The following is an 11468-nucleotide window of genomic DNA, read 5'->3' on the forward strand; positions in this document are numbered from 1 at the left end:
GCCTCTGCTCAGGGACCAGGGGAGAGCGCCCTGCCTCAGGGGGGTGTGTGCAGGGCTCTTGGGAGTTGTGGAGAGCCTCCGGAGCATCTCCAGCCTTGACTGTGGTCAAGTGACTTAACCTCTTTCTGCTCAGTTTACGCGTCAGGAAAACGAGGGTTGTGAGAACTGAAACGAGTGAATGTGTACACATTGCTTAGAGCAGTGCCTAGAGCAGAGCAGAGCTGCATGTGTGTTTGCTCTGGCTCTGGGAGCCTCAGTGTTCTTACCTGAAAAATGGGTGAGGGGGGACCTGAGGAGCCCCTCATCTGCTTTTTGCTTTGGTTGCAATCTCCATTATTATTTCCTAGGAAGCTGCCCCAGGGCCCTGCTGCCCTGCCCAACTCTGTCCCTGGGTGGTTTTCAAGCCCTGCTGGGAAGCCGATAATCAAGGAAAGATGGGTTTGGTGGGTTTCTGGGCTAGGTGCCCTTGGGTTACCCCTCAGCATTTGGGGGAGGCGAGTCAGAGAAAATTGGGAGTTTCCCTCCTCAGATGAATCAGCTGTGTGACCCAAGCCGGGTCCTTGCCAGGGCCCCTCCCAGTGGGCGGGAGTGGGGCACAGTTGCCCTTCTGGGAAAATCCCCAAAACCTCGCCAAAGCTCTGGCTGAAGCTTTCTCCCAACTCGGCTGTTTCCTGTCCCCCCAGGTTCAGCTCCTAGCCCCAGCTGGAATCAGGGGTCGGCAGGGTCCCCTCACTCACAGCCCAGTCCCTCTGGAACCCTCTCTCCAGGGGCTGGGGGTTTGCTGTGGTGGGGCTGGGAGTAGGTGGAGTGGGGATGTCATCCTTTTCCTGGCTCAGTCGTCCTGTGGTTTCATAAAAGGGAGCAGAGCACAGGGCCTGTCCAAGTTTACCCAGCCTAACCTGCCCCAGGTCTGGGCTGCTTCCTGAGTCCTATACAGGAAGGGGATGGCCAAACAGGGCAGCAGCCCCTGCCAGCCTGAGCGGGGGGGTCCCACTCAGGGGAGCTGCTGCCACTGCTCCTGGCAGAGGAGCAGTCCCCACTGTAGGCAGGCAGCTCCTTCCTGCTCAGTAGGTTTGGTCACTATACTCTCTGGGCCTCAGTTTCTCCATCAGTAAAATGGGAATCTTAGTCTTGGCCCAGCCTCTCTCAGGTGGTTCAGAGGACCGAACCTATGTGCTTTATACATCAGATCCTAAGTCCTTGCTGGGCCTTGTTTATCTTTGCAGCGCGCCCCTTCTCCCCAACAGCACTTTCATGCAGTGGGGGCTCAGCAATGCATTGGGCACTCTGGCGTTGGATGTGTGCTCAGTCGTGTCCTACTCTGTGCAGCCCCATGGATTGCAGCCCACCAGGCTCCTCTGCCCATGGAATTTCCCAGGTGAGAATATAGAGTGGGGTGCCATTTCCTACTCCAGGGGATCTTCCTGACCCAGGGATCGAACCTGTGTCTCTTTCGTCTCCTTCATTGGCAGGTGGATTCTTTACCACTAGCGCCACCAGGGAAGCCTGGAGTTGGATGACCTGGATTCACATACTGAACTTTCTAACCTTGAACCAATTAGTGAACCTCTCTGGACCTGTTTTACAGAGCTGAGCAAGGCTTAGATGAGAAACACAGGTATGTACTTAGCATAGTGCCCGGCTCTTGTTATGAACAGAATGAGGAAACTGAGGCCCACACACAGAGGGTGACTTTCAGTCAGTCACTCATTTATTCAGTTTTTTTGGGCACTTAGCTAGGCTGGGTCCTACACTGAGGACACCCTGGGGATAAAGTGCAGCCACTGTCCTTGAGGGGCTTCAGATGCCCAGACGAGCACCACAGGTGAGTGGGCATTATGGGAAACTGGGGAGCAGGTGGATGAGAGAGGGGAGCCTCTGAGAGGATGACACCTGAGATCTGGGGTCAGCCAGGGAGGCAGGCGAGGGTCAGGCCTACCAGGCAGAGGCAACGGCCTGAGAAAAGGGCACCAAAGTGGGGAAGGCCAGGGTGTGAACAAGAGAACCACAGGCGCCGGCAACTCCCGATTCTGGAACAAGGAGTCAAGTATGGAGTGGAGGAGGTGAGGCTGGAGGCACTGGCAGGGGATGGATTTGAGTCATTCATTCATTCAATAGCGTATGAAAAGGTTGCTCTGGCCACACACTGTGCAAGGCTCTCTGGGGACAGGGCTCAGATTTAGCCATTGTTCCTGCCTTCACGGAGCACAGAGTCTGCGGGCCTAGCGAGAGACAGACATTAATACAGTGATTACATAAGGAACCACTTGATCCTTGCTGCAAAGCAGGTTGTTCAAGCAGAAGGAAGAGCCTGAGGCCCAGAGCTGTGTGCCAGGGGGTGAAGAGAGAGCCACTTGGCTCCAGCATGGCAAGCATGGGCAGAAAGGGGAGCCTGAGGGAAGCTGGGGGTGGGCAGCTAGGTCATAACGGGCACAAGAGTGGGCTCAAGTCACAGGCTGTGGGGGGTCACAGACGGGCTTTGGGGAGCGGACAGACATTGGACAGAGGCTGCTCTGCAGGACAGCTGGCAGTGGGGGGAGGGGGAGAATGGGGCACGTGGCAATGGTTTGGGAGAGTGAGCAAAGGGCTAATGTGGGGCCGTGAGGAGGGAGCACAGGGACTAAGTGTGGGAAACGCTTAATTGTGGAAGAACCAGGTGGTGTTGATAGCACTTGGGCATCTTTGTGGGACCCACGAAGGCCTGGTCAGGAGCCACCCAGGCCTTGGCTCAGTTTGGGCAAGTGCAAGACACTCATTGTCTGAGGGAGGCAGGGCCCGGGGCTCCAACATGGAGACCACTCAGCTGGGGACTTCCCAGGGTTGGGCCGAGGGGGACTCAGCTCAGGAGGGGGACTCAGCTCAGGAAGGAGGAAGCTGGGAAAGGGGCCGAGCCAGCATGACTCACCTACTTCCACTCAGTCAGCCTGGTGGCATCTCCGCTCCCCTGCTCCAAATTCCAATTCGATGAGGCTGCTGGAGGCTGAGTCAGTTCCAGCACGAGAGCCGAATCCCTAGGGGCTCCCTGCCAGACACCCTGGCCTCCAACCAAGGCCAAGGCCAGGGCCAGGGCTGTGGCCAGGGGTGTAGAGCCAAGCTTCCAGAAGCTGTTGCAGCCTCAGCAGAGGGCATGGCCCAGGAAGATGAATGTGAGTGAACGTGCCAGCTGCATTGTAAAGAGCTCACTCTAGGTGAGGCTGGAGACCCCCATCAGCCTGGTAAGGACTAGGGTGACTTTTTAAAAAATGTTTACTTATTTTTAGTTGTGTTGGCTGGATCTTAGATGTGCCACGCGGGTTCTCTAGTTGAGGTGCCCCATGGCACACTGGATCTTAAGTTTTCCAACCAAGGATTGAACCCATGTCCCCTGTATTGGAGGGTGGAGTCTTAACCACTGGACCACCAGGAAGTTCCTGGGGCACAAGTCTTTTAACTCTCTCTGCCCACGACTCAGGTAACTCTCTTCCCCTCTTGGTCTCTATTTTCTTGACCATAAATTGAGCCAAAATCTTCTGATAGGTTGTGAGAATTAAATAGTCCATATGGAAGTGCTTTGCAAACAGACTGGTGGCCTCTGATGGTCTGGGTGGTAGGAGGTGAGTATAAATGGGAAGACTTAGAAGGCTTTTTAAGGTTGAGTACTGCACAAGGATACTTCAGCCAAGCAGGTCGAAACCCAGTTCAACCTCTACTCACTGGACCATGTGCCCTGGTGGAGAAGCAGGGCAGAACCAAGGAGGTACCCTTCTCTAACGGGCACGAACACACCCTGTGGGCTAGTAGTAGTCCCTCAGACTTTATTGGGCCAAGTCCTTGAATTTATGGGAAATCACTGAACAACTGATTCTGATTCTTGGATGGAGGTGAGATAGGACTGACTTTGAAGAGGCTCTCAGAGACATTCCCAGCTTGGCCACTGAAAGCAATCAGGACAGAGGGGGCAGTCTCTCCTGGCCCTGCCTCTCTACACCAACCAATGCAGGTAACCACCAACACAGTATTGTAAAAAACACTCAAGACACAGACCCAGGCTGGGTTTATTGAAATGCCAGGAGTACGCATGTGACAAGGGAGCCAAAGAAAGGAAGAAGGTGGTGCGGGCTATGAGGTGGCAGGGACAGGCCCCATGTCCTTGGCCCTGGCATCCCCTCTCTGTGCTGGGGGCGGAGTGGGAACGATCACCCACTCTCCCTCAACAAAACGGCATGCTCAGGCCCGCAGGACCTCTGCCCCTGCACTGTGAAGGCCCCGAGGAGAGGGACTGGAAGCACTAGTTTTCTCTCTTGAGAAAGAGGAAGAGAAAAGGAGGATGCAGGAGGAGGGGGAGGTGCAGCCAGGGATGAGGGTGGCCAAGGAAGGTTCTCCTGCTGGCGTCTGCACCCTGCCTGTGGCTCTGGATGACGGAGGGGAGGCAGCAGCGAAGAGAGGCTGAGGGTCCGGCCCTCAGGGAGCCACTGCCTCCAGCCAGCAGGGACTGGAGTCAGCCCGAACACAGGACAGAAGTTCAAAGGGATCGAAGATGCAGGCAGTTCCCGAGTGACCCAGTCCTCAGAGCTGGAGGGGCTCGGCCTCCATGGGACAAGGAGGGGGAAGACAGGCGGAGGCTCCAGCCCCAGCAGCGGGGCAACGGCCGTCTGCCTCATGTGGCACTATTAGGTCAGTTCCACATTGTTGGCACGGTCCAGCACACGGGAGCCACGGGCACTGCCCCCCAGCTGGAAACGGCTCTCATAGAGAGTGGGGCAGAGGTGCCAGCGGTTGGCCCGGTAGATGCCCAGGTAGGTGTAGACGTCAGGCTTGTAGGTAAGCAGACACTTCACGCCTGCCGCACGGATGGCTGCATCTGCCTCCAGAACACCCAAGCGGTCCGTGAAGTCGTCTGTATAAACGCAGATGACCTGCCGCCCCCCCTCCTTGGCCCGTGGGCTCACCTTGGCCACCTGCAGCCGGCCCTCGACCACGGCCCGAGCAATGCCAGCCCAGGCGTGGTCCAGCTTGAAGCCAGGTGCCAGGTGTATCAGCCATTTGCCAGAGAGCACTTGGTGGGTGATGGCCAGCTGGCGCAGGGTACCAGGCGTTACGGGCCGCCCGCTGGTCTGCAGAGCTTCCCAGGCAGCCTGCAGGCCCTGCACATCACCCGAGTTGGGGATGTAGCCCTGCCCGTATGCTGCAATCCAGCCCACGGGCTCAGAGTTGGGCGAGCCAGGGTCCCCATAGCGGGTAACTTGGGACGGCGGGTACTTGGCCAACCAGGCATCCAGCTCTGTGGCAGGTGTCATGCGGGCATCAAACACCAGCCAGGGGTCCATGTCAGCTGCCATGGCCTCTGCAGCCAGGTGCTCAGCAGTGAAGCCATCTTCACGACCACCTGGAGAGTCCTCTTCCTCCAGCTCCTCACCTGGTTCCATCCTGCGGGAGGGAACCGAATCAGGGCAGGGCCGGGACAGACTCAACTTGCTGAGTCCTAGGGGGTGCCAGGCACTGAACTGAACTGAACTGAACGGTGTGGGCCTTGGCCTCGGCTGCCGCATCCCCACGATACAAGCAGTTGTGCAGAATTAACCGCCTGAGGTGGAACAAAAGCTATATAAATGTAGTTAGTGTTATTACTGCTCTCCCTGACCTACAAACGAGGAAACCGAAGCTCAGAGAGAAGGGGCTCACTGCAGGTCACACCTTCAGTGAGTGACAGGACCGAAATGGGAATTCAAATGTGGGAACCGCCAGCCCAGCTACGCCTCCTGGTCCTGCCAAAGCCTGGCCGCTCTCCCGGGCGCTGGGATTTAATGGAGGAAGGCAAAGCACACGTCCTCGCAGCACCGAGGCAGGGCCCATGGGGCCAGGCCTCCCGGCAAGCGTTATCCAGCCTACTTAAAGACGAGGGCACTGAGGCGAGAAAGGGCAGTGTCCGATCCGAGACCAACGGGGCGGTGCCTGGACTCGAACCCAGGCTGGATAGAGGCTGCAGGAGAGCCTGCCTCCCGCCCCGCCGCGCCCGCCGCCATTAGTGCCCACGGCCCGAGCTGCGCCCCCGCCCTGCCCCCTCCCGCCAACCCCAGCGTCACCTCCGGCCTTCGCTGCGCTCGGCGCCGGCCCAGCCCCGGGCCCGGCTCCGTTCCTGCCGGGGCTCTGCGCCGCCGCCACCGCCGCGCCCCGCCCCCGCCACGGCTGCCGCCGCCGCCGCCATCTTAGTATCCCGGCGCCTCAACAAGAACTTTATAGACAAACGCAGCACAGGGCGGGGCCGGGAGGGGCGGGGCCGTCGGGGGCGGGGCCATCGGGGAAGGCGAGGAGGGGCGGGCCTTCGGGGGGCGGAGCTAACGTTCGCTCTTCAGGTCTTGGGGGCGGGCGGGAGTGGCGGTTCCGTCCCGGACGGACGCGCAAAGCCCGGGAGGCTCCAAGTGGGAGGGCACTCAGGCCCTGCCGGCGGCGTCCTGTCCGGCGGCGCTAGGACCCTGTAGGGAGCGTAGGGGGCGGAGCCGGCGGCACCAGGACCCGGGGGAACCGCGGCGGACGGGCTACGAGCAGGCCCGGGTGCCGGGGGGCTGCGGGCGGCGGCGCTGGGCCCGGCGCGGCGGGAGAGGCCCCGAGATGCCGAGCAAGAAGAAGAAGTACAACGCGCGGTTCCCGCCGGTGAGCACGTGAGCGGGCCCCGGAGGAAAGGGCCGGGCTCTCGGGAGGCTCCGGCCCAGGCCGGGCTAGGGAGGCGGGCGCATCGCCGTGTTCGGGGCCCCGTACGCCCCGCCCCCTTCCGTGCCCTTCCAGCGTGGGTGCCCCCCGCCCCCTTTCTCTCGGGATGCTCCCTCTCTCTGCCCGGCTTAAGCACCTTTTCTGGGACGGAGGCGAAGGGGTCCGAGCTGTCTGTCCCCTCCCCAGGCACGAATCAAGAAGATCATGCAGACGGATGAAGAGATTGGGAAGGTGGCGGCGGCCGTGCCTGTCATCATCTGTATCCTGTCGGGAGCTGTCGGGATGGGGGGGTGGGGAGCCCGGAAGCCCCGGGGTCGCTTTTTGTGGATTGGGCCACCACCCCGCGTTCTCCTTGACCCTCCTCAGCTCGGGCGCTCGAGCTTTTCTTGGAGTCCCTGTTGAAGAAAGCCTGCCAAGTGACCCAGTCCCGAAACGCCAAGACCATGACTACATCCCACCTGTGAGTGGCTCTGATCCTAGAGGGCCCGGTTTGGGGTCTTCCTTCAGGAGTTCACACACCTGGGGGAGGCTGTGCCCTGATAAGGAAGTGGTAGGCTTCTGTGAGGTCTGTGGATTTGAGGAGGAGGGCTAGGATGTTCTGGCCAAGGAGGAGGGTTGGGGTGGAAGTTTTCCAGGTTCCATTCCCCTGACATCCACAGAGTCCGTACTGTCCCTTGCTGAGGGCTCAGATGTCTGGGCCCCATCCGAGTGCCATCCCCTTCCCACTTCTTCCAGGAAGCAGTGCATTGAGCTGGAGCAGCAGTTTGACTTCTTGAAGGACCTGGTGGCATCTGTGCCTGACATGCAGGGGGATGGAGAAGACAACCACATGGATGGGGACAAGGGTCCCCGCAGGTAGGGAGCCAGGGTCCAGTGTCCAGGTGGGGAAGGCCAAGGCCCCTGGGCTTGGGGATGGCTGAGGAGTGGTGAAGGAGTGGGGAGACCTGAGGGCAGATGTACTGTACCTTCCCGAAGGGGCCGCAAGTCAGGCAGCAGTGGCCGGAAGAACGGTGGGATGGGAAGCAAAGGCAAGGACAAGAAGCTGTCAGGGACGGACTCAGAGCAGGAGGTGAGTGAGGCCCTAGGCTTCTGCCCCACAGGGTGGACAGGGCAGCCCTATACCAGGCCAGGATGAGCTGGCTGGGGGCCTGGTCCCTCACCTGTGACCTTTGTATTGGTTTCTTTGTAAATTGGGGTTACTGAGGTCAGCCTCCTGTCCCTGCTTTCCAGTGATGGGGCCATGCCCTTCTAGTCTCTAATTCCTGCTTTGTTCTCAGGATGAATCTGAGGATACAGACAGTGACGGAGAAGAGGAGACACCACAGGTCCCACCCCAGGCCAGCCACCCCCCTGCCCACTTTCAGAGGTAAGCAGCTCAGTGGCACCAAGGGGGCCCACTGACCCCAAGACTGACCCTGGCCTCTCTCCTGGCCTCCCTGGCCACTTGGTTCTGTTGGTCTTGGCACATTTGGGGGATGGAAGAGGAAGAAATAAGAAAGACTTCAAGGCTGGGGACTGTGCTCTCAGAAGGTCCCCTTCTGTTAGGTGGGGCTGTGTGACCTGCCCTGGGTCCTTCCCTTCTCTGGGCTTGCTCCCTGTTGGTACAGTGGGTAGTGGGCTCTGGGGATGCCCCGGTGGGGCTGAGTGGGCCGGGATGGGCACCAGAGAGTGGCCTGATCTTTCTTTACTGCTCTCTCCCCTGCAGCCCCCCGACACCCTTCATGCCCTTCACCTCGACCCTGCCTGTGCCCCCAGCACCCCCGGGCGCCTCAGCACCTGACGCAGAGGAAGAAGAGGATTATGACTCCTAGCGCCCTCTGCCCCCCAGGCCACACCCCCTTTGGTTTGTTTTAGTTGCTCTGGGGGGAAGAGAGACCATAGAGCTGTTCTTAAATTTATTAATAAAATAATAATAAAAGGGAACACTCATGTCTGTCCCGGTTTTTGTCCAGAGTTTGTGGCCTCCTTCTCTCCTTCTATCTCCTTCCTGATGCTGAGCTGGGACCCAGAGCCCCGGAGGGCTGGGCAGCAGCTGACTGAAGAGGGAGGGCTGGAGGCCACAGTTCTGCCAGCGCAGGGCCAGGGGTGCCAATGGAAGGAAGGCCGGTCGGAATGGCAGAGGGTCTGAGCCAGCTGGTGCTGGTCATGCTGGGGGACAACCTGTCTCATGGTGCTGTGTGTCCCTGGGTAGGTTCCTCTCCTCTGAATGGCTTCTTCTTGGCTCTCTTATGTAGACCATTGTGTTTACTCTGGGTTGGTACAAAGGGGCAGGTAACAGAAATGAGTCTGGAAAACTAGAGCTTGGGCCACTTGCCTTAAAGGACACGAGGAGGGGCGGTGGGGGCAGAGGAAGGTGGTGTGGTGGGGGGCCATGAAGGCTGGCTGGGGAGCAGGCAGTGACTCTGAGCAGACCCCGGAGCTACGCGCACGAGGCAGATGTGTCTTCCGGGAGAAGCGGCTTGGTGAGGCCCGCAGGAGGCTTGGAGTGCTGCAGGCAGCCTGGAGGCCTGGGTTGGCAGTAGACTCGAGCGCTGATGACTAGGAGGGAGGGGATATTCAAGGACTTTTGGGTTTCTTTGGGTGGGGACATGGGGACATAGAAGAGGGATCTCAAGTAAGAGCAATAGGGATCTTAGTAAGATCTCAAGTTTGGCTGTGATGAGTTTGGGGTGCCTGTGAGGCCACTGAGGAGAGGCATGGGGTGGGCACTTGGACGTAGTGGGCTAAAGACAGGTGTGTGAGCCTTGAGAGTCAGGGAGAGGGGAGGGCTGGGGTGGCCCACCAAAGGAGACTGAAGAGCAGCCAGCCGGAGGGCCCCTGGGAGCTTCTGTGGGGCCCACCCAGGGGCGTCTGGGAGGAGGAGAGGTCAGCTGTCAAACGCCTTGGTGGTGGAGACAGAGCTGGAGGTGAGAAACTCAGAGGTGAATGGGAGCAGCACTCAGAACCATGCGGTGGAGGTGGGAGAGGACAGAGGCGCAGAATGACAGGGAAACAGCTTTTGTTTTGTTTTTTAAAATTTAATTTATTTTGGGCTGTTTTGGGTCTTCACTGCTGCTTGGGCTTTTCTCTAGTTGCAGCGCCCAGGCTTCTCACTGCAGTGACTTCTATTGTTGCAGATCGTGGGCTCTAGGACACGGGCTTCCGTAGTTGTGGCTCCCGGGCTCTCGAGCTCAGGCTCAGTAGTTGTGGCACGCGGGTTTAGCTGCGCCATGGCATGTGGCATCTTTCCAGACCAGGGATGGAACCCATGTCTCCTGGATTGGCAGGCGAATTCTTTACCACTGAGCCACCAGGGAAGCCTTGGTTTTTGTTTTGTTTTGTTTTGTTTTTTAAGATGGCAGAAGTGCAGGCTGAAGTGGCTGAAGGGATGGGAGAAGACGACTAATGGAGTGAGGTGGGGTTGCCTGAGGCCAGCCCCAGTCCAAGAGGGGAACAGGTGAGTAGGTTTTGGTGGGATGTTGAGATATTCAATTTTTATCTGGCGGCGTGTGACTTCTTTATGAAGTCAGAGGCAGGGGGACAGCTTGGATGGGCCCAGAGCAGCTGGAGCCTGGGGACACGTCCTGTCTGCTGCTCATCTGTTCCTGCTCCAGCTGTAAGAAAAGAAAGCCGATTTCTTTAGGGGGGGCTTCCCTTGTGGCTCAGCTGGTAAAGAATCTGCCTGCAACGCAAGAGACCTGGGTTTGATCCCTAGGTTGGGAAGATCCCCTGGAGAAGGGAAAGGCTATCCACTCCAGTATTCTGGCCTGGAGAATTCCACGGACTGTATAGTCTATGGGGTTGCAAAGAACTGGACACGACTGAGCAACTCTAACTTTCTTTAGGGGAAGCATTTCTACTCAGCCTGTGGTGTGTGCAGCTGACCTCATTTTGGGAGATGGGATTGAGGCATGGGAACTGCCAGCCTGGTCAACCAAACAGGCCCACGGGCAGGGTCAAGACTCAGGTGGGTAAAACACCTGAGCCCTGGGACTTTGGGTGGGACTCATGGGAAAGGGTTTTGACAAGACCACTGGCTTCCCCACGGCGCTGGGGTGGCAGCTGGAAGCCCTCTCAGGAGTCAAGGTGAGGATGGCAGTGGCCACACTGGGGGAGCAGGGCTGGCGGAGTGGAGGCTGGTGGCGGCCGGAGGCCACTTCCCACCCCAGGGGGTGATCCCGACTGAGCACAAAGCCAGCATGGCAGCACCAGGAGGCTCAGAGGTAGAGACTCCAGACGACCTCTGAGCACCTTGACCCTGACGCCTGTACATCCTGGACTTCTTAGTCACGTGAGCCAATAAAAATAATTTTCCCCCTTGAAGCCAGTTAGGTTTCTGACACTTGTAACTGAGAGAGCTCTGGCTGGCAAGAAGCCTGAAAGGGAGGTGGTTCCCATCAGCCTCAGAGAGGGAGCAAATGGTTTTCTCCAGCAGCAGGTTGGACCCAGTCCCAGAGAGGGTGGGCAGCTGGGATCCATGGAGTTGAAGGCCTGGCAAGCCGTTTGAGGAGTGGAGGCAGGAGAGGAATAAACCCTGGAAGCCCGTTGCTGGGATCTGTTCACAAGATGAGATTCTGTACCGAGGGGATTGGTGATGGTTGGGGGATGGCAAGGAGGCCAGGGTGCAGGGGGCAGCCTCCATTCCCCCGGGGGGTGCAGGTGGGAATGAGGCCCCCAGGAGCCGCTGGCCTGGGCTTCTGTGTTTTCAGGCTCAGACTTGGCAGAACGCTGTAAGTCCCAGATTCAGATCCTAGCTTCTTAACTTATGAACCTTGAACAAGTTCTCAACTTCTCTGTCTCAG

The 11468-nt window shown here is 58.7% G+C and overlaps 2 protein-coding genes across 3 annotated transcripts; one reads left to right on the forward strand and one right to left on the reverse strand.

Annotated features, from left to right (window-relative positions):
* Positions 1-4016: 4016 nt before the first annotated feature.
* On the reverse strand, positions 4017-6255 carry C29H11orf68 (chromosome 29 C11orf68 homolog). Its single transcript, XM_061407000.1, has 2 exons — positions 6063-6255; positions 4017-5406 (listed from the first exon to the last, which is right to left on the reverse strand). Exons 1-2 carry the CDS (start codon positions 6182-6184, stop codon positions 4650-4652), a joined length of 879 nt encoding a protein of 292 aa, XP_061262984.1. The 5' UTR covers positions 6185-6255; the 3' UTR covers positions 4017-4649.
* Positions 6256-6337: 82 nt separating this feature from the next.
* Positions 6338-8610, forward strand: DRAP1 (DR1 associated protein 1). 2 transcript variants are annotated; one of them, XM_061407006.1, is made up of 7 exons: positions 6340-6630; positions 6874-6946; positions 7054-7147; positions 7423-7542; positions 7663-7756; positions 7965-8053; positions 8393-8610. In XM_061407006.1, the coding sequence occupies exons 1-7, from the start codon at positions 6589-6591 to the stop codon at positions 8496-8498; spliced, it is 618 nt and encodes a 205-aa protein (XP_061262990.1). In that variant the 5' UTR covers positions 6340-6588; the 3' UTR covers positions 8499-8610. The 2 variants fall into 2 exon arrangements, with proteins under 2 accessions (XP_061262991.1, XP_061262990.1); XM_061407007.1 differs by lacking the exon at positions 7663-7756 and having other exon boundaries at positions 6338-6630.
* Positions 8611-11468: the final 2858 nt, after the last annotated feature.

Source organism: Bos javanicus, chromosome 29 (assembly GCF_032452875.1).
Source record: "Bos javanicus breed banteng chromosome 29, ARS-OSU_banteng_1.0, whole genome shotgun sequence".
Lineage (NCBI taxonomy): Eukaryota > Metazoa > Chordata > Mammalia > Artiodactyla > Bovidae > Bos > Bos javanicus.

Coding starts and splice junctions, on each gene's coding strand:
- C29H11orf68 (XM_061407000.1), bottom strand. CDS start 6,184: ATGGCGGCGGCGGCGGCAGCCGTGGCGGGGGCGGGGCGCGGCGGTGGC. Junction 5,407..6,062: donor GAGCGCAGCGAAGGCCGGAG/GTGACGCTGGGG, acceptor TCCCTCCCGCAG/GATGGAACCAGGTGAGGAGC.
- DRAP1 (XM_061407006.1), top strand. CDS start 6,589: ATGCCGAGCAAGAAGAAGAAGTACAACGCGCGGTTCCCGCCG. Junction 7,148..7,422: donor ACCATGACTACATCCCACCT/GTGAGTGGCTCT, acceptor CACTTCTTCCAG/GAAGCAGTGCATTGAGCTGG. Junction 8,054..8,392: donor CCCCCTGCCCACTTTCAGAG/GTAAGCAGCTCA, acceptor TCTCCCCTGCAG/CCCCCCGACACCCTTCATGC.